The 22,061-nt window shown below is 49.1% G+C and overlaps 1 protein-coding gene across 1 annotated transcript; it reads right to left on the bottom strand.

The window, feature by feature from the left end:
* On the bottom strand, positions 1-21,685 carry SCAMP5 (secretory carrier membrane protein 5). Its single transcript, XM_072809703.1, has 7 exons — positions 21,536-21,685; positions 8,967-9,030; positions 8,101-8,229; positions 4,722-4,878; positions 3,473-3,574; positions 2,925-3,042; positions 1-2,659 (listed from the first exon to the last, which is right to left on the bottom strand). The coding sequence occupies exons 2-7, from the start codon at positions 8,971-8,973 to the stop codon at positions 2,465-2,467; spliced, it is 708 nt and encodes a 235-aa protein (XP_072665804.1). The 5' UTR covers positions 8,974-9,030; positions 21,536-21,685; the 3' UTR covers positions 1-2,464.
* Between the last annotated feature and the right edge of the window lie 376 nt (positions 21,686-22,061).

The following is a 22,061-nucleotide window of genomic DNA, read 5'->3' as shown; positions in this document are numbered from 1 at the left end:
CACAGGGCCAAATGTTCCCCTTTATTATGGTTCACTTAGTTACCACAGACAGACATTAGCTCAGGCAGGTCAACTGCCAGTTGGACAATGGTCTGTGTCTCCCAGAAAGAAGGAGGAGCAGTAGGCACCAGTAAAATGCAAAGCAGATCACTGGCTGGCCAGACCTGAGGATTCCCAGAACTGACCTGGGCCTTCCTCCACCACACCCCCAACCCAGACCATCCAGCAGAGATGAATTCATGCCCAGCCCCCATATCTCATACTAGTTCCCTCCCTAGGAAAGTGCATAGTTGCCTGGAGATGCAGCATCCCAGGGCCTGGACCAGCTAGGCCACCACACAGGTAGCAGGCCTTCCCAAGAACAGAGCCAAGGCATGGCCATATAGGTCTGGGCCAGGAAAGAAGAGAGGCAGGTGGGACAGGAAATTGACTGCAGGTGGCATCCAACAGGGATGAGATCTACCACAGGCCTCCTGGGGCTACCAGAGAGACTAAGAGAAAGGGAGCCAGAGGTCTAGGGCAGGGGAGAGGAAAGGCGAAGAAAACCTAGACCTTGGGTCTCTTCTTAGGTACTAGAGGCTGTGACACCTGCTTTCTGGAGAGAAAATGGTAGGGCAGAGAGCCAATCATATTCTGGCCCAAGCCTAAGGGACCATTAGGAAGATAACTTTTCAGAGGTCTTGGCTCCCCTTACAGGAAAATGAAGTGCCTGGAGCTCTAAGCTCAGGATGGCACCTGGAAGCCCAGATGTTGGGTTCCAAGCTGGAGCCAGCCCAGAGTGACCAAGCTGGGTTGGCTACATTTTGCAGGCCAAATAGCCCAGGCAGGAGATGGGAGGATGGAAAATAGGCAGCTGCTCCTTGGGTGAGAATCCACTCCCTCCAGAACTCAGAAAGAGCCAGGGACATTTTCACAATGCTTGGAACAGAACATCCCCACGGGCCTTAAATCACTATCCTGCAAGGGAAAGGGGGTCCTGACAGGGTGAGGAAGGGCCAAAAAACAAGTCTAATAGGCAGAAGGGAAAAAGCAATCTTGATTTGAAAACAAAAAATCAAACCAGAGGGCTTCTACTCCCACCCCATCCAACCTGAAATCCCATTCCAGCCATTGTGCTTGTGGACAGGACTGGACATGTGCTTCTTCCGGGGCCTGAGTTCAAATGCCCAGAACTGCTCCATGACCAAAAGCAAGCTGGGGTGGGAAGAGGCATGCTCTCCTCTCACTGGGCCCCGTCTGCCTTCTCCTTCGATCTTCCCAGCCTCTGAGCCTGCCACTCTACCAGACCCAAACAGAACAGCTATTTGCTCCTAGGAATCCAATGGTCATTCAGAGATAGCTGGTACCTGCCCAGTGGGCTTGGGCCAGCCAGATCTCACACAGAGACCAATAATTATTTATATATCCTTGGCTCCAGTTGTACCTTTACACCTGAACATTACCTGGACACCACCCAGCTCTTCATTGAAGGCAGTGGAATCTGCCCTCATGGATGGCAGATGCCACTTAGCATAGGATGGGGCTAGGCTAGCAGCTGAGGGTATGGGGAGGGACACAGGCAGAGAAGTTCAAGGGGGCTCTGGGAAGAGAAGGAGGGGAAGCAGGACAGAGAAGAGAGGAGCCTACTCCTGCAGGCCAAGCTCTGAGATGACCCTGCATTTCCACTTTCTGGGAGTCGGGTACCCAGGTAGGCTGTGCATCTCCAGCTGTGTGCCCTCCTACATGGCGCCTAAGGCTCAGCTCCTGTCTACTTCCTTGGTTTGGGAATGGGCTCAGTCTCAGGAGCAGATACAATTGGGACACTCAGCCTTGGGGAAGACAAAGATAAGCCACATGGGGAAGAGAGAGACCCTGGGCAAGAAAAGAAGCACAGGGAATCTGACACCAGGAAGAGAGGAGGGAGGAGAAAGAGAGAGGAGACCAGATCAGGAAGAGCAAAGAAGATCCCTAGCCTGTCTCCACCTTCCTATCGACCCCCCCACCCCAATGAGTGCTAAATACTGTTACTTCCCAGTGACATCAAAAGTGGAGACATTTTCAGCTCATAACCCTGGGGAAGGAGCCAGGCTTTCTGCTCTGCCTCCCCCTGGTTCATGAGGGGTCCCTGGGCCAAGGTCAGAGGGGGCACCCTGGTGGAGGGTGGGGGCTGGTTTAGTTCTAAACATACATCTAGCACCGCAACAACAGAGACCTCCACTGCATACTATTTCACAAGGGGACATGGACACAGCTACCACCGCACGGGACAGCTCCACGTGCAGCCCACAGCTCTCGGGGCGCTGAGAGCAGAATCCGAAGGAGTGGGGGAAGGGGGAGTTATATATATATAACTCTGATTCTTTGTACAAAGGTGGGGAGGAGAAAAGGGAGGGAGGAACCCTGCTTGGTTACCACAACAGACAATGTGGCTTGAGTCCCCGGCCCACTGACCCCCAGCCCTGCCCTCCTGGTAGGCGTGGATGGCTCACATCTCATTGGAATATGTGTAGTTGGGGGTGGCAGAGTATTGAGTCTGCGGCTGATTCATGGCCCCCTGGGCCGCCCCCATGGCTGCGTTCTGGGCCGCCTGCTGCACGTGTGGGTTCTTCCAAGCCCCCGTGGTCCACTCCTCCTGAGCTTTGCTGAAACTTCCCCCACTGCCCCGGTAGAATTTATGAACCTGTAGGAGGAGGAGCACAAGGAAAGGTTAATCAAAGGGAAGGGGCAGCCTATCCAGGAAACACTTGGAAGCCAGAGATAAGTCCCTGTAAAAGCCAGTCCTCCCTCCCACACCTGCCCTGTGTTCTAGGAGCAAAGTCCACCAAGCCATTCTAGACTGAGTCCCTTGGAAGACCTCTGGGTCCTCCTGTCACATGGAGGAGGGGTTGTTACAGATCGTAGCCCCTTCCCAAAGCCGCCCTCTCAACCTTGAGGTGACCACATACCATGCTGAGGGCGATGAAGGAAAACACAGCCACGACCGTGAACATGATGGTGGGAATGAGCATCACCACTGCTGAGCCAACATTTGTTCCGAAGAAGGAGATGGTGGCGATCCAGCCGCTGCAAGAAGAGGCCAGCTGTGGGGCTGCCAGCATGGTGAGAGATAACCGGGAGCCACCCCACCACAGCCAGGAGCCATCTCATTGTCACAGGGAGGGGCCACAACATCGGATGCAAAGAGATCATCCAAAGGGCCTGTGGCAATGGTTCAGAAAAATCCTTTCCCAGGACTCAGGAGATAAGCTCCTCAGACTAAAGCTTCCTGCCCTTGGGTTCTCCCATGATGCTTCCTGCTCTTGGGTTCACCCCTTGGTAACCTCAAAAACCACTGCGAGGTTCTCCTTCCCCTCTGCTGCTATGGCTGTGTCTACTACACTACCCTGAATCCTCTTGCAGGCCAAACAGCTAGCCCAAGATGTAAACAAAGGACACACCCAAGGTGCCACAGATGCCCAGGCATGGGTCCATCCCAGACACCCCAATCTCTTACCAGACTCCCCAGCCTGGGATGCCCACGGCCTGGATGATGCTGATGACCAGCTGGGCCATGAAGGTAAAGAAGAATGCCATGAAGCTGAAGGAGCTGTCAGTCCTGCAGCAGAGGAGATGATTCTCATTAACTGGGTAGAGGGCCAGGGCTTCCCCTATCTTCAAGACCCCCCCAGGCCTCTCAAGTTTAAATGATTATACAATGGACAGAAGACGCTTACAGGACTTAGTGGAGAGGCAAAAACGGGACCATGTTTACATGGATCTTCGCAAGCTTCTATGTGTTAGTCTTGTGTGTGCAACATTACATAGGGAGAGATCTCCCTACAAATGGACCAGTCAGATGCACAGTAAGTACATGGAGGGTTGGCCCTACTGGCATAGAAATAGATGGGTCAGTTACGGCAGGAATAAATGACTCCATTGTCAAGGGGATGGATAAGCTTACTGGTACCAAGATATGTAGCTCTGCTGGTACATGGATGGACGTTCCCATAAGCTCAGAGACAGAAAGTCCATTGGTATAAGAATGGAACCCTACTGGAACTAAACTAGCCTAACTGACATACGGATAGATGATCTGATTGGCAAAGACATTTGAGGCCCCGTTAGCGCTGAGATGGATTCTCCATTGGCACCAAGACAGATATCCTTGTTGGTATACGGATGAATAGTCCCATTAGCACCAAGATTGAAAATTCATTTTACACAAGGTAGACACCCATCGGCACCAAGACAGCCCCACTCATACATGGATGGGTGGTCCCTTTAGCACAGAGTTGGATGACATCATTAGCACATAAACCATGTCAGTAGTACATGGATGACTGATTCCATTCGCACATGGATAGATGGTCCGCTTGGTACCAAATCAGCTGGCCCCACAGGTACAAAAATAGGCAGCCCAACTGGGACAGGTGGCCCCATTGGCAAATCTGACATACAGCTGCCTGGGGAAGGCAAAACAAAAATAGACCTAATCTCCATGCTGTGTGCACCCAAAGAAGTGAAAAAGGAAGTGAGGAGTGAGGAAAGAAGGAACCAAGGCTCTGCCTCCTAGCTCTCTCACCCCAGCACTGCGTTCTCAGGAAGCCCACATCCTATCGGCCATCTGAGCTGAAGATGAACAAGTGAAAGTGAGTTTGGAACAGGGGGTAATAAAAAAAAAAGGGGAGAGAATATGTAAAGAAGAAAAGGGGAGGTAGGCAAAGAGACAAGGTTAGGAGCTGGGGTCGGCACCAACCACTTACTTGAAGGCCTTGTAAATGGGCCGAAACCAGCAGACGTAGGAGCAGGGTGTGAAGAGGATGAGCCAGAGAAAGGCGAGGCCAAAGTTGGTGGCTCCCCCGCCTCCGATCAGCCACGCGAGACAGCCCACCAGGTTCACGGCCAGCGTGACGCTGTTCACTGCAGACCCAGGAGTACATGCACACACAGAGACAAACACCAGGTGCACACACAGACACCCAGGCCCATGCACAGACACGTGAGCAACCAGACATGGACACACACACCCATAACTCAACAGACCCACAAGCAAACAAATGGAAGCAGCACAATGTACAGAGAGGTAGAGACACACAAACATACATGAGAACCACATTTACAGAGATTCGCGCCCACAACCACATCAGTGAATGCACACACACAGATACATGAGACACACATACATACACACACAGAAGGAGTAGAGACTGTAAGAAAGAAAGCTGGGAGCTTAGACCAATTCCCCTCCCATACCCACTCCTAGAGATCTGAGAAATCTGGAGAACAAAGAGTCTCCAGACCATGAACCCAGAGCCTCAGCCCGACAAGCCCCACTGAAGGGCCCCAAAGCCTCCAGGTGGTAGAAATGCTCTTCTCCTGGGCACCTGGTGGCTCAGGCAGTTAAGCATCTTCCTTCAGCTCAGGTCATGATCCCGGGGGTCCTGAGATCGAGTCTTGCATTGGGCTTCCTGCTAAGTGGAGAGTCTACTTCTCCCTCTACCCCTCCTCCCTGCTTGTGATCTCTCTCTCAAATAAATAAAATATTTTTTAAAAAGAAAACAAATGCTCTTCTCCTTCTTAAGAATGGCCTCAGCCCTTGGCCCTCCCAGGCTCACAGCAATCACCAAGCCCAAAGCATCGGAAACCCTTACATCTTCTCTTGCAAGGGGCACAAAAAGTGGAAAGTAAAGGGCCTTGTAGCAGCATCTCTTCAAGCCATTGTACCATCTGCCCTGTTCTTAAATGGGGCAGGCAGCATTGACCGGGATTTCAGTCTTTATCTACTTCATTTCTGAGACAACTACCATGCCACTTCCTCCACGAAGCCTTCCTTCACTCCTGCAGCATTATTCATGTCCCATCCCTCCGACCTCGTGCAGACTTGGGCTGTTCTGCATGGTTCCCCAAGTACAAATCCCCAGCCCATCAACCATACTAGAAACTCCCAAAGAGTAGAACTCAGGCTCCCACTCCTCTGTGCCCACCTACTCTAGATGAACTCAGAACCACAGGGTCACTGAATCACAGCCAGCAGAAACCGTAAAGACTCATGCTGGCATTAACATACACTCAGGGCTTCTGACATCAGGGTGCTTCCTTCCTCCCTTCCTCGAACATTAGATTGAGTCCCTTGAAGGCTCCAGAAAGACCCGCTGAATAAACCAAAGGCAGGGGGCCACAATCTTGGCCTCAAACAACCAGGGATCTGGTTCTTGGCTTCTGAATAGAGCCCTTAAGCATCTCAAGGGTCATAGGCATTTCCTTGGGAGCAGAGCATCTGGCAGATGCCTAGTGAGGACTTAGGAAGGTATTTATAGCCCTTAAATCCAGCTCCTGGATGAGATCTTCTCAGGGGCAGAGTTCTCAGAGCCTGGGGCCAGGTGGGGTGCTCCCCAAGACTGGCAGGACAACATGGTCATCTGTGCGGGTACACCCATCTTGGGGCCCCTCATAACAAGGGTGAGCATTTCTTCCTCTGCACTTCAGCTGCATTTCCTCCATCTCTGTTTATTGCTCCCCCCACCCCAATTTCCGAGAATGCTGGAACTCCCAGAACTGCTTTTACTTGCTCAATACATAGAACAGACATTAACCTGTTTTTATATTGGTTACACCTCTCCTCCCAGTCCTGTCTCCCTCTAGCTCACTGGTGCTCGTGTCTCTACTGGGATTATTCTACTACTTCTTTGGAACAGATCCATTAACATGGCCACTCAGCTTTTCACTACCTCCATTTCTCTCCCTGTCCAGATTTGATTCCATAATTCATTACATGTTTTCTAATGCTCTCCCCTGCCTCGTTTTCTGGTCACATTCCCCCTGGATGGACACAATTCCCATCTGTACCTGAGCTGAGTGCTGCTAGGAAAGAAGGAAGCCTACGGAGAAGCCTGCAAGGACCATAAATTCATCAGCCAAACTCAAGCGGACCCTGTGAATGGCCTAGAAATTTTAGGGGTCATGTGTCTTTGGATAGTGTCCTCACCCTCTGTCCACAAATGTGCTTTCATTCTAATCCCACTTTCCTCAAAGCTCCCATTCCTGCTTCTACATCACATTTGATTGGAAAAAATAGAAGCCATTAGAGGCGACCTCCTCGTCCTCTTCCCCACATCTACAGACCTAGCCACACCTGCCCCATCTCTTCCTTTCCTCATGTTACTTGGAGAAAGGCTCCTTCTCTGCCCAAAGGCGAAGCCAAGACTTGAAACTGAGTCTGTCTATCCTACACTCCTTCTACCATCCCATGAAGAACCTGCAAAGACAGCGTTCTTTACCACCTCGCTGGCATGAGCAATCACCTCCCCAAGTCAGCAGCTAAGTGTGGGCTGACTCAAGGAACATCACATGTGACAGACCCTGGCGGTGGTCCACTGCAGGTCTAAGGTTCCAGGAGGCCAGGTACCCACTCAGGAAAGCCAGCCTGCCCTCCCCCTCCTTGTACATGCCTGGAAGGTACTAGCCTGGGCACAGCCAAGTCCCATCCCTCTAAAATGATACTTTCCCACCGACCTGACACAGACTATCAGCAACTAGAGCCTTTAAACTCTGGACCTCGACTCTGTAGAACATTAGACCTCTATATTCTTAGAGAACAACACAGAACTCCTTGGAACCATAGTGATCACTGACTCAAAACTCTCCTGCTATAAGTGAGGGGACCGTTGCTTAGGAAGAAGGACAACCAGCCCAATTTGATCCCATATCTCCCAATTCCCAGTTAATGCTCTTTTCTCTGAGCAGTTTTCCAAAGGAAGCCAAGACAAATGTGGCTTTGAGACTAGGATTTCTCTCTGAATCCAGAATCCCAAGGTCCTGGCAGCCACTGGAGGCTCCCTGGCAAATCACCCAAGCGGGAAGGGGAAGGGAGCACAAGAAAAGAGAAATGATACTGCGGCCAGAAATGCTCATCCAGATGCTCTGTGAATGAGAAGTGGAGGGCAAGGGGATGAGGGAAACCGGGGCCCAGATGGGGGGTCGGCCCATGAAAGGAGGCTGCTGGGAGATGGCCCATGCAGATGCTGCAAGTGTGGCTGAAGGACAGCCAGGCCTACGGGCCCCCATCCTGATGGCCAGCACCCACCAGCCTTCCTCCCTCCTCCTCCCACCCTCCATGGCCCGCCCCCATCCCACAGCACTTACACATCCAGAGGTAGTAGAGGCGCTTGGTCATGCTGAGATGCTGGGGAGGGATGTCTGCCTCAAAGTCTTGGTAGAAACATGGCTTCAGGGGGATGAATTTGGGCAACGGTGGGAAGTTGTTCACTTTCTCTGTGGGTGAAGCATATTGCACAGCATCACCTTGAATGTTCCCCTCCCTGATGACCCAGTATGATCCTCCTTGCCCTGGTTTCAGCTGCCCGCCCCGCCCCCGGCCCCTGTGGTCACAGGCTACACTGCAATCCCCACCTGGCCATCCCTGGTTCCTCAAGTCTGCTCTTAGGTTCCCAAAGTAACCAAAGGCCTCGAGGCAGTGTTACCATCTCTCAGAAGAACAACAATTAAATGGTGTCCAGTTCCAGGCAGATGAAGCAGGATGGGCGAGCCTGGAGATGAGGGTTTCTATGTGCACACCAATACTCCTGTTTTCTGTTTATCTGGTATGGTGGGGCATCAACTAGATAGTCTCTCAACGTCCCTCCAGCTCTGGCATTCTGTACCCGAGCCTTTGGAAACCAGACAATTGAGAAGCCAGAAGGAAAGGGTCTCACAGTATTAAAGAGCAATGGTGACCACGGGACAGGGAGTGAGCCACCTGTGCTGCTGTATCAGTCAGATGGCCAGCAGGACCAGGGCATCGGGATGCTCAATCAGAGACCTGACAGAGAGCTGGACAGTGTCATGCTGAGGGTTTTGGAGATACAGGCCTCAGTGGGGGACCAGGAAAAGCCTGGGGACAAGAGGACAGAAAGAACTCGACCTCCAAAAATCAGGGGATAAAGAGACTAGGAAGGGGGCACCCATCCTATGCTCACTTGCATGTTCTATCCACGCGACCCTGTCCTTACCTGCCATGATGGCACCGATGGCACCAGCCGGCCCAGCGGCCTGCCCACGCCTCTTTGTCTTGACCTGGAAGGAAAGAAAAGCCAGAGCATGATGAGGATCAGGCCCAGCTCAACCGAGTCCCTCTCTCAGGCCTTGCAGGGTTAGAACCTGGTTCTAATGCCTACAGGGGGGTGAGCCCAGGCACTCCTGTCCTTTGCCTCAAGGCATAGGGTCTATCTTCAGAAAATCCTATTTGAGGAGGGGAAAGGTACCTGGGAAGGGACCCCCATGAGAAGGCAAGTGACAGAGAAGGCCTGAGGACACTAGAGGCCTCTGAAAGAGAAAATTCTTTTTATTTATTTATTTATTCATGAGAGACACGGGGCGGGGGAGGGGCAGAGACACAGGTGGAGAAGCAGGCTCCATGCAGGGAGCCCGACCTGGGACTCGACCCCGGGTCTCCAGGATCACACCCTGGGCTAAAGGCGGTGCTAAACCGCTGAGCCAGCCAGGCTGCCCATGAAAGAGAAAATTCTGTTCCTTGATCCTGAACATGACAAAGCCGGCATCACTCACGGCTGGCCTCCCCTCTCTCCTGCCTTTGCCTTCGGTCATCTGTTGGGGATGTGTAATGTGTCAAGCACCCGGAGACAGCGTAAGACAGATGTGGCTCCTGCCCTCTGCATGAAACAGTCAATAACCTGTGCAGTACATACTCTAAAAGGGAAAGGTGGCTACCATGAAAATATGCACAATAGATAGCAAGGTGATCTAACCTGGTAAGGGGAGTCAGGGAGTCAGGGAAATTTGACGTAAGCAGTGAGCAAAGAGACCTGAAGAATACAGAGGAGATGCCTAGGGCAAGGATTCCTTCCGGGCAGAGTAGAAAGCTTGCACAGACTCTGATGTAGGAAGAAGCCTCACGCTTTTAAGAAAGGGAAAAGCAAGCTACCTTAGCCAAAGCAAAGAGTACAAAGTGGAAGCAGCAGCTGGAGAGGTGAGGTGGGGAGTGATTCTTGAGGCGCTTAGGAGGCCAGTTTGAAGGGACCCTGAGGTGGATTTGGGGAGTGGGAGGAGGGAGGCCATCAAGAAGACTCCCTGCCAGCTAAAACCGTAAGTGCATGATGGTGGAGCTATTCACTGAGAGTCCCATCGTGGGAAGAAACCAAGAGAACAGACACAGTGTCCCAGGGAGATAAGAAGTTGCCTTATGGACACACTAAGTCCCAGTTGCTGTGAGAACCCCCTCACCCCAGACAGGGCTGCCTTGTAGACATTGTGAATATTCAAAATCGAAAATGGTCTTTGTGGGTGCCTGGGTGGCTCAGTGGCTGAGCATCTGCCTTTGGCCCAGGGCATGATCCTGGAGACCCAGGATCAAGTCCCACATCGGGCTCCCTGCATGGAGCCTGCTTCTCCCTCTGCCTGTGTCTCTCTCTCTGTGTCTCTCATGAATACAAAATTTTTAAAATCTAAAAAAATAAAGAAAATGGTCTATGACCAAGTACTAAGGTAATGCAACGCTTAAAAGTTCAGTAGAAATTTCTATCAAGGTTAAAAGCAGGCAAAATGAATCTGTGGTGTTAAAAGTCAAGATGCAGGAGAGGAAAAAAAAACTAAAGTCAAGATAGTTTTACCCTTGGGGGAACAGGGAACATACACAGAGGTACTGGTGATGGTCTGTCCCTGGGCCTGGGAGCTGGTTACACAGTGTCAACTTTGTGCAAATTCATCAAGCATGAGACTACACCCTTCTGCTCAGGGTGTGATCCCGGTTCAGGATCGAGTCCTAATCCCAGAGTCCTGATCCCGCATCTGGCTCCCTGCGAGGAGCCTGCTTCTACCTCTGCCTCTCTTTCTGTGTCTCTCTTGAATAAATAAGTAAAATCTTTAAAAAGAAAAGAAAAGACATCCCCTTACACAGCTGCATTAATTGTAGCACTGTTTGTAACACCAAAAGATTGGAAACAATTTACACATCAATAGGGGATGATGAAATAAAGGGTACAATCATACAGTGGACTGTTCTGCAGTTTTTAAAATGCTCTGCAAAATAAAATAAAATAAAATAAAATAAAATGCTCTGCAGCTATATATTTATTTATTTTTATTTTATTTTATTTTATTTTTTTTCTCTGCAGCTATTTAAAAAAAAATACTGGTGTGGAAAGATCTCCACCATTACTAGTTGTTGAATAAATGACATAAATATAGAACAGTCTAGTCTAGACAATAGGCAAACAAAAGACAAAAGTCAAAACAATATGCTATCTTTTATAGTAAAAAAATAAAAGAGGGGAGAGGAAAATAAAAATATTTTTTCCTTTTGACCCAACAATCCTACTTCTGCTTATTTACCCACAAATAAGAAACAATAAATACATGTCATTCAGTGTGACTCTATTTTGCAATAGCAAACTGTTGGAAGTGACCTAAATGCAACCATTTGAATAAACTGTGGTGCATCATTCAATGGAGTAGCTGTAAAAAAGAATGAAGAGGATCTCTATTAACTGCTGTAGAACAGTTAAATGAAAAAAAAGCAAAGTACAAATAAGTATAAATAGTATGCTACCTTTTATGCAAAAAGGGGAAGGATAACATACAGACAAAGCTGCTTATTTTTGCAAAAGAAACACAGGAAAAGTAAACCAGACACTAAAAAAATGGTCACCTACGTGATGTCAGGGCTCAGATGACTAATGAGACTTCCCTGGGTAAAGATTAATACATACTTTTGTACATATAATATCTAAATACTCAAGAACTTACACCAGAATGAAAAGCAAACCCTAAAAATGAAATAAACAAAAGCAAATGAAGTTAACTGTACAGGAAATTGATAACACGACCACATAGAAAAAAGAACTGGCCAAATAACTTGATCAGAGCACTCTGTGTTCTCTTAAAAGGATATATCTTAAGGATAAAAATAACTGGAAAGAAAGCTTAAGGGGGGGCACCTGGGTGGCTCAGTGGTTGAGCACCTGCCTTCAGCTCAGGGTGTGATACCAGGGTCCCGGGATCGAGTCCCACATCAGGCTCTCCTCAGGGAGCCTGCTTCTCCCTCTGCCTGGGTCTCTGCCTCTCTCTCCGTGTCTCTCATGAATAAATAAATAAATAATCTTTAAAAAAAGAAAACGAAAGTTTAAATATAAGCAGGTTTACTGTTACCGCTGTTACAGTGCGGTGATGCTGAAACTTTGTCATGTGTATCATAGGAGAGAGCACGAGTGTACAGGGTGGATATCGTTGGGACGTGGGTTCTCACTGTTAAAACATGGAGAGAGAATATGCAATGTGGGAAGGTAAGAGCCCTATGATGTTGAATTCGAAATGGAGGAATCAGTATGTACTCACGGCTTAAAAAATATATACGGATGGTCTCAAGCCAGGACAAGGAAATACCAGGAGAGCCTAGAACATCTTGTGGTACCAGAAACAAGTAGGTATTCAACAAATGGACGCATGTCAAAAAGACACCAGTTTGAGGGGATCCCTGGGTGGCGCAGCGGTTTGACGCCTGCCTTTGGCCCGGGGCACGATCCTGGAGACCCGGGATCGAATCCCACATCAGGCTCCCGGTGCATGGAGCCTGCTTCTCCCTCTGCCTGTGTCTCTGCCTCTCTCTCTCTCTCTCTCTGTGACTATCATAAATAAATAAATAAAAATTAAAAAAAAAAAAGACACCAGTTTGAAAGAGCTACCACCAGCCAAATTTGATACAATTAAGAGTCTCAAAAATAATGATAGTAATATATGACATCCTGAATGTTAAACAATAATCCATGATACACCAAAATGCTCTCAGGAATTTTCATTTGATGGTGGGGATCATAGGTGATTTTTATCTTCTCCATTATTCCCCTATGTATTTTCCAAATTCTCTACAATGGATATATACTACTTCCTCAATAAGATAAATAGTATTTAAAATACAAAAGTTGGGGATCCCTGGGTGGCTTAGCGGTTTAGCACCTGCCTTTGGCCCAGGGCGCGGTCCTAGAGTCCCGGGATTGAGTCCCGCGTCAGGCTCCCGGCATGGAGCCTGCTTGTTCCTCTGCCTGTGTCTCTGCCTCTCTCTCTCTCTCTCTCTATGTCTATCATGAATAAATAAATAAATAAATCTTAAAAAAGTATAAATAAATAAATAAATAAATACAATACAATACAATACAAAAGTCAAAAATAAATATCACTATTTTGTGGTGAAAAAAAATAATAATCCATGAGTCCAAAGAGACAATCTTATTTTTTAAAAAGAGAGGGAATGGGCAGCCTGGGTGGCTCAGTGGTTTAGCGCCTGCCTTCAGCCCAGGGCCTGATCCTGGCGTCCCGGGATCGAGTCCCACATCGGGCTCCCTGCATGGAGCCTGCTTCTCCCTCTGCCTGTGTCTCTGCCTGTGTCTCTGCCTCTGTGTGTGTGTGTCTCTCATGAATAAAGTCTTTTAAAAAAATAAAAAATAAAAAGAGAGGGAAGAGTTCTTCTTTGCAGAAAAGTTAGCCATAAATGTAGGAGTGACAATTAGAAAATCTCCCAGCTCCACCATCACTAATGTAACCGCTGATTCAGGCAAGAATCCTCAATGGCTTCCAAAACCACTGGACCAGAGACTATGGGGAGGAAGAGTCACGGTCACAAAGTACCAGCCCAGCCCAAAGGGGACTTGCTAATTACAAAAGGGAACAGGTATTTTTATCGTGAAAAAAGCTGGCAGATACAACCTTAAGTGATCACACTTAACATCACCAATAATGGGACAGATGAACATTATGGCCTCCCAGTATGATGTACCAAGGATGCACTATCACCTATGTAGTATTCCTGCCCCAAAATGTTTAACTTGAATTCAATCATGAGAAACAAACGAATTTAAGTTGTGGAGCATTCTAAAAACTAAACTGGCCTGGAGGTGCTTGGGTGGTTCAGTCAGTTAAGCATCCGACTCTTGCTTTCACCTCAGGTCATGATCTCAGGGTCATGGGATAAGGTCCTGGGACTGAGCTCAGCAGGAAGTCGGCTCGCTGCTAGTCGGCTTGCTCATCTCCTTCCGCCCCCCTCCCCAAACACTAGCTCTTTTAAATAAATAAATCTTTAAATAAATAAATAAATAAATGAGTGACTATTAAAAATTAATAATAATAATTCATAAAAATAAATGAAAACTAAACACATCTGGACTGTTAAAAAATGCCAACATCCAGGGGCACCTGGCTGGCTTAGCCAGTGGAGCAACTCTTCATCTCAGAGTTGTGAGTTCAAGCCCCCCACTGGATATTGAAGTTACTTAAAAATAAATCTTGGGTGCCTGGGTGGATCAGTGGTTGAGCAACTGCCTTTGGCTCAGGTCATGATCCTGGGGTCCTGGGATCAAGTTCCACATCAGGCTCCCCCATGGAGGGCCTGCTTCTCCCTCTGCCTGTGTCTCTGCCTCTGTCTCTGTGTCTCTCATGAATTTTTTTAAAATATTTTATTTATTTATTCATGAGAGACAGAGAGAGAAAGGCAGAGACACAGGCAGAGGGAGACGCAGGCTCCAGAGAGGGAGCCCGATGTGGGACTTGATCCTGAGACCACGGACCACGCCCTGAGCCAGGGGCAGGTGCTCAACCACTGAGCCACCCAGGCGTCCCAATAAAGTCTTTTTTTAAAAATCTTAAATAAATAAATAAAATATTAAATAAAAGATTTAAATTAAAATCTTACATAAATTTTTTTTAATTTAAGATTTTATTTATTTATTCATGACACACAGAGAGAGGCAGAGACACAGGCGGAGGGAGAAGGAGGCTCCATGCAGGGAGCCCGATGTGGGACTCGATCCCAGGACCCCGGGATCACACCCAGAGCTGAAAGCAGAGGCTCAACCACTGAGTTACCCAGTGCCAACAAATAAAATCTTTTTTAAAATGACAACATCCGGGATCCCTGGGTGGCGCAGCGGTTTAGCGCCTGCCTTTGGCCCAGGGCGCGATCCTGGAGACCCGGGATCGAATCCCACGTCGGGCTCCCGGTGCATGGAGCCTGCTTCTCCCTCTGCCTGTGTCTCTGCCCCTCTCTCTCTCTCTCTGTGACTATCATAAATAAATAAAAAATTAAAAAAAAATAAAAAATAAAATAAAAATAAATAAATAAAATGCCAACATCCTAAAAGATTTTTTAAAGTAAAAAATAAAGGATGATCTAAACTAATGGAGACTAAAGATATATGGCAACAAGAACCAACGCAACGTGTAAGTAAGCCTCGATTGGATCCTTGTTCAAAGGGGAAACACTATAAAGGTCATCACTGGGATGAAAAGGAAACTAAATAATAATTATTGTGTCGATCTTTACATTTCTTGGGTGTGATAATTTAATTGAAGTTTTACAGGAGAATGCCCTTATTCTTAGCAAATATGTATTCAAGGGCTTAGGAGTAATGTGTCATATGTCTGAAACTCGCTTCAAATAGTTCAGAAAATAAAAATGACATAGATACAGAATCAAAGCAAATGTGGCAAAAGTTAACAAGGTGTGAATCTAGGCAAAGCAATATAAATGTCCCTTCTACTTTAGTTTGGTGTAAAAGTTTTCAAAATACAAAGTTGGAGAAGAGTATGAATAATGTCAGGAATAGATTATAAGGAATGAAAAAAATGCATAAGTCCATGGAGATACCCAAAAGAAAAGGAAGGAAAGAGAATGTTCTAATAAACATAAATGGAATGACAATTTTTAAAAGTCATTATCTGGGACGCCTGGGTGGCTCAGTGGTTGAGTGGCTGCCTTTGACTCAGGGTGTGATCCTGGGGTTCTGGGATCGAATCCCATTATCAGGCTCCCTGCAGGGAGCCTGCTTCTCCCTCAGCCTATGTCTCTGCCTCTCTGTGTGTCTCACGAATAAATAAATAAAATCTTTGAAAAAAAATACAAACAGAAAATAAATGAATGAATGTATGAATGAATGAATGCCAGGCAGAAGAAGATGAGCTGGCAAAGAATGAGGAGAGCAGTCACTGAGGCAGGAGGAAAATCAGGAGCATGGAGTCTCCAAAGTTAGGAGCAGACAGTGAACAAATATGACAGATGCCACTGAGAAGTCTGGCATGAGAAGGGCTAAAGACTGGTGTGTGTAACACTCAATAACAGCTAGTCATCTATGCCCCGGGCAAGAATTGTTTTGATGGCCACAGATGGGTGAGGGTGGGCAGAAGTAGAAGTCAAATTAGAGCTAGTTGAACACACAAGCTGAGAGCAGGCATAGAAAGCTCTTTGAAGAAGCCTGTCTAGGAAGAGAAGAGAGACAGGTACTACGTAGGTGGGCTATGGGGTCCTGGGAGGGCTGCAGCTGCTGGGTGTTTAAGATGGAAGTAAGCTAGAGATGGGAAAGATCCAGGCAAGCTGCAATGACAATAGAAACAGAGGTTAACACAGAGCAAGCCCCTAATAAAGGGAGAAGGATGAGGTCCAGTGCCGGGAGGTGGGACAAGCCTCAATACTAGCAAGTGGGAAGGAAAACATGATGCAAACAGATGCGGGTTTGAGGCCTTGGAAAGGACAGTGAGAGTCCTGTGTATCTGCTTCAATTTTCTTTATAAAAGAGGAGACAGGATGGGATTGAGAGGGAAGAGGGAAGAGTGGAGAACCCAGTTAAGTCAATGGGCAATTATAACACAGCCTGAGAAGTGTCGTGGAAGAGCAAGTACAAAAAGCTGTGAGAACACAGAAGAGCCCCTCCCTGGTCTGTCCTGGAGGAGCCATGGAGGGCTTCAGAGAAGACCTGAATCCTGATGGATGAATAGGAGTCGGCCAGGGAAAGACAGGGAAACAAGTGTGGAAGTCAGGACAGCGATAGCATGGCATATTCAAGGGACTGAATGAAGCTCAAAGCAAAGGGAAGGAAAGAAAGGCAAAAATCATGTTGAAAGGTAGAAGGGCTGGGTCATCCTGGCCTTGAAGGCTATGGGCAGAATTTGGGCTTTATCCTCAAGAGTCTTGAAAGCCACTGAAATATTCTATTCCTCTCCTCTTTAAAAAAAAAAAAAAATAGCCTCATGGGGTGACTGGGAGACTCAGTCAGTTAAGCATTCAACTCTTCATTTTGGCTCAGGTCATGATCTCAGGGGTGTGAGACTGAGTCCTGCACTGGGCTCCACACTGGGCCTAGAGCCTGCTTAAGATTTTCTCTCTCTCCCTCTACCCCTCCCCCCAAAAAAATAAAAACAAAATTAAAACCAACAAAAAGAAAGAGCGCCTTGTGTTAACTAGCTATAATTTAAATAGAAACTAAAAATATGTATATATAGTCTCATAGGTTTTTTTTTTTTTTTGTAGAATGAAAATGTTTTTAGCTTTGTATAAAAATATTTGGGGGATCTCTGGGTGGCTTTGGGGATCCCTGGGTGGCTCAGCGGTTTGGCGCCCGCCTTTGGCTCAGGGCGTGATCCTGGAGTCCCGGGATCAAGTTCCACATCAGGCCACCTGCATGGAGCCTGCTTCTCCCTCTGCCTGTGTCTCTGCCTCTCTCTCTCTCTCTGTGTGTCTCTCATGAATGAGTGGGTGAAATCTTTAAAAAAAAAAAAAATTTGCAAGTTAAAAAAACAAAGTGTATAAAGTTGAAAATAAAAGTTCTTCCAAATCTACTTCTCAAAGGCCATCTCTTTAAAAGATTGACCTCAAAAAAAAAATAAATAAATAAAAAATAAAAAAAATAAAAGATTGACCTCTAGATTTCTGTTTTGCATATATGACAAAAACAAGATCATTTTGTACATGCTGTTTTACAACCTGTTTTTTTCCACTCAACAATATCTCTTGAAAATTTTTCATGTTAATGATACAGGTTATCTCAATATTTTTAATGATTGATCAACTGGATCGACAACATCATGGGCCATGGAGCGGTGAGGTGTGTCATGGGCTATTTGGCAGTTTAGAGGTCACAGCTTCAGGAAGTGGTAGGGCAAAGGCCAGCTGCCAAGAAATGAAAACAGGAAAGAGAAGAAGGGACAAGTCTAGCAGACTCATCTTTCAGAAAAATTGCTGAGATTTTAATACACACACACACAAAGATTATCAGTGGCAACACTGTAACACCATGTGCCAAAGAATGAATAGTAGTCATGTTTGGATAATAAGATTATAAGTTATTTGTTTTCTTTCCTTCTATCTTTGTTTTCGAAAATTTCTACAATGGTCTCATATCACTTTTTTTAAAAGATTTTATGTATTTATTCATGAGACACACACAGAAAGAGAGGCAGAGACACAGACAGAGGGAGAAGCAGGCTCCCTGCGGGGAGCCCGATGCGGGACTCGATCCCAGACCCTGAGATCACGCCCTGAGCCCAAGGCAGAAGCTCAACCACTGAGCCACCCAGGCGTCCCCTCATATCACTTTTGTAGTAAAATACAATAGGTTTTAAACAGCAGCAGCTGGAGGAGGACATAGGGTTAGAAAGGTTTTTCCAGATAGGATACTTGAGTATATATATTTGGAAGTGGGAGGAAGGCATCAGGGAAAACAGTGGCAGATACAATAGAGAGTGAAACAGCTGATGGACACTGGGACCCCAGAAGACAGAAGGGCCAGCATCCATAGCACAGAGTAGACAGCCCTTCTTCCACTGGGATTGAACAACCAAACTCAAGAAATGGAGAAACGTGGGCGCAGTCCTACCTCCCACACACCCACCCAACTCTCCTCCTTGGGAGCAAAAGGCTTTGCGAAAGTGGTCCAGTTTGGGATACTTCTCCACAAAATGGAATGGGGAGCTGATGGGAAGAGGGGAAGGGTTTCTAAAGTGACAGAGGAACAGCTGAGGCTGGAGACCATGCACCGACATAGAACCAGATTGCCCTGGTATGTGATAGCACCCAGAAACTTTTGTGTTCTGAGTGTAGAATCCAGAAATGGGGGGTCTGCTGCTGTAGTGGGACACACAGACAAAGTGGTATGGCTGTTGAGGGCATGAACCAGAGAATGGTTAAAATCCTGGACCCTGGGGTCCAGGAAGGACATGGAAGGTGTAATGCTCATGGAACAGAGGAAATGGAGGTACCAGAGAACTAGAGGTCTCCTTGAGATCACAAAGCAGATAAAATGAAGTTGGGCCTGACGGTGCTCAGAGGATACTGGAGTTTAAGATTTTAGAGGTAGTCACATGCCAATGATGGCCAGATTCAAATGTGGCTGGTAGAAAGGATGGTACAAGGAAGCAATGGAGTGAAAGACTGTGGCCCAGCACTAAAATCCTCCATAAAAACAAGGAGGAGGGAGGCAGATAATAACTTGGGTTGTGGGATGGGATGCCTGGGTGGCTCAGCAGTTGAGTGTCTGCCTTTGGCTCAGGGCGTGAACCCGGGTTCCTGGGATTGAGTCCCATTTGGGGCTCCCGGCAGAGAGCCTGCCTCTCCCTCTGCCTGTGTCTCTGCCTCTCTCTCTGTATCTCTCATGAATAAATAAATAAAATCTTAAAAAAAAAATAACTTGGGTTGTGGGAGAGTCAAAGGAGGAGACTCCAACCCTGCTCCAGCCTGACCCCCATCCTCCCGGGGTTTCTCCCAAAGGTGTGCCCATGGTTACAGAGAAGTCAGTGTAGCAAAGTATGGATGACTCAGTGCAGAAGCCAGAGCACAGAGCAAGGCTGCTAAGACGGAAGTTCCCCACTCTTGCTTTACCTCTGATCCGCTTATCACACCCCAAACCCACATCCCCAGCCCTAAAGTCCCAGAACTATGAATCATCCTCAGAAAACAGCACTCTTCTGGCATGTGGCTGTCACTGTCCTGTGATGCCTGTTCAGTACCCCTGCTGATCCTGAGCCTGGCTGGCATTTTAGGCATCTGCCTTCGGCTCAGGTCGTGATCTCAGGGTCCTGGGATCAAGCCCTGCATCAGGCTCCCTACTCAGTGGGAAACCTGCTTCTTCCTTTCCTGCTCCCCCTGCTTATGCTTGCTTCTCACTCTCAATGTTAAATAAATAAGTAAAATATTAAAAAAAAAAAAAAAGACTTAAAAAGCCTCCCAAGGGGTGGGAGTGGAGCACCTGCTGCCCTTCCCCCATCAGGCTAAGCCCACAAACTTCTGTCAACCCTGCTGTACCATGCTTCCTCCAGGAAGCCTTGAAAGATTCCAGGCTATCAGTGGGGAAGGAAGCACAGCCTGTAGAGGAAATGCTGTGGGGAGGGGGCAGAGAGAGGGGGAGGAAGGCGAAGGGAGGAGGGAGGAAAAGAAAATGAAGAACTGGGAGGGACGCTCTAAACTAGATCAAGCAGCTTCCTCAAGGGAGGACAGTATTTAGTCCTATTATTTCTTCCCCAGAGAAAGGTGCTGGCAAAGAGCCGCCCAAAAGGGGAATCAACTTGTTCAGAGGTAGCTGGTCAGCCAGGGAAAGAGTTAAAGAAACAGCGGCAGAGCCCAGAGCCCGAGGCCCCTCTCCAGAGTTCTCTTCCCCGATCCCGCTGACTCTCCACCGGGTTTGCTACACCCGCGACCCTTTCTTCTGTGAAGAGAGACATTCGCCAGAGACATCCTCTCTCAGCTCCAGGGACTCTGCCTTCAGGCTCCCGGAGTACACCCCGGTCAGATCTAAACTAGCAAGTTTTGTGAAGCCCCACACAAAATCCCCCTTGTCAGTCATGCCCCTGCAAGAACCATCCCCCTCTTTCAGGGCCCTGTGCCTGTGCAGGTAGAGCAGGTAAGGCTTGGATCCTTTCAGAGTCCCCCTGCCCCATGGGCACAGGCACAGAGCTGGGGTCACAGGCGGGCTCCCCTCTTAGCCCATACCACTCCCTGGGAATGCCCTCTGGACTCTCCCCCCAACCAAATCTCCCCTCCCCCAGGAAGTCCATTCACTGGCTCTTGCCTCCCTTTCTCCTTCTGTCCCTGGGAAAGTCGGCCAGGCCCTAACTGATCCCCCCATCCCGGAGCTGGGGCATTACGAGATGGTGAATTCTCAGTAGGAGTCCCTCCTCGGTTTCCCCAACCCCCTGCCAGGAGCTCCTCGGGGCAGGGACCGGGATGCATCCCCACGCACCTCACCCCCCTCCTCATGGTCACCTCCTGCCAACACGGGAACGAGCTACCTCGGCGTCACCCCTCCAAAACCCCGGGCTCCGGCAGCCAGTGCACCCATCCCCCGCCGACTAAAGGTCGGCAAACCAAGGGAGGAGACCGTGGGGGGGGGGTGTGCACAGGCTGGGTCCACCTGCAAGCACCCACAGGAGGCCACCGTCACCCCGCCGCCAGTCGCGTGCGCCATCCCCCAGAGGAGGAGGCCGGTTTCCAGGGAACGCCAGGTGGGGCTGGGGGGGAAGGGGGCCCGAGCCCAGGCTCCAGGGTCTGACGTCACCCAAGACCCAGGTTCCCGCTGCGGGAGCCGGGAATGGGGGTGGTGGGGGTTGGGAGGCCCGGGGCCACCTGGAGCGATCTTCTCCCGCCCCCGACGGGGAAGGTCACCTGGAGCCCACCTCTCCAGCCGCTCGGCCTGCCTTGCCCGCCAAGGTGGCGCGGAGGGGGGCCCAGCGGGACGGGGGTCACCGCCCCTCGCCCTGCGCCCAGCCTCCCTGGAAAGCCCTGCCCCCGGCCTGGAGGCCCAGGACTCACCGCCGCCGCCGCTCGGCTGCAGAAAGGCCGCGGCGCTGCGCCTGCTCAGCCTGCGACGCGGCGCGGAGCCCTGCCGGGAGCCACTCCGGGGCTGGGGGCCGGGAGCGCGCGCTCCGGGAGGGATGCTCACGTGCCCGCGCCGCCCGCGCCCGCTGCAGCCGCCGCTCTCGCGAGACTCCCTCGCCTCCTCTAGGGCCGCCGCTCCTGCGCTCGCGAGAAGACAGGCCGGCCGCCCCCGCACCTTGCGGGAACTGTCCGAGGTGCTAAGTTCCCAGGCACCGCCCGATCCGGCAGTGAGTGGGCCCCGAGAGGGCGAGGGTGCACGGAGAGCTAGGGCCGGGAGAGAAAGGCCCGGAGCTGGTAGCCTGGCACCTGTAGCCAGAGCCTCAGCTTCCAAATCTGTAAAATGGGGAGAATAACCTCCACGCCACTCCGAGGGACGTATCAGAAAGGAAGAGCTTTGCGAGCAGGACACCTGATGAAGCTCCTTGAGGTCCACAGGCCCGAAGTGGCAAAGAGAGGATGG

Source organism: Canis lupus, chromosome 32 (genome assembly GCF_048164855.1).
Source record: "Canis lupus baileyi chromosome 32, mCanLup2.hap1, whole genome shotgun sequence".
Classification (NCBI taxonomy): Eukaryota; Metazoa; Chordata; class Mammalia; order Carnivora; family Canidae; genus Canis; species Canis lupus.
This window is presented reverse-complemented; position numbering and strand designations above follow the sequence as displayed.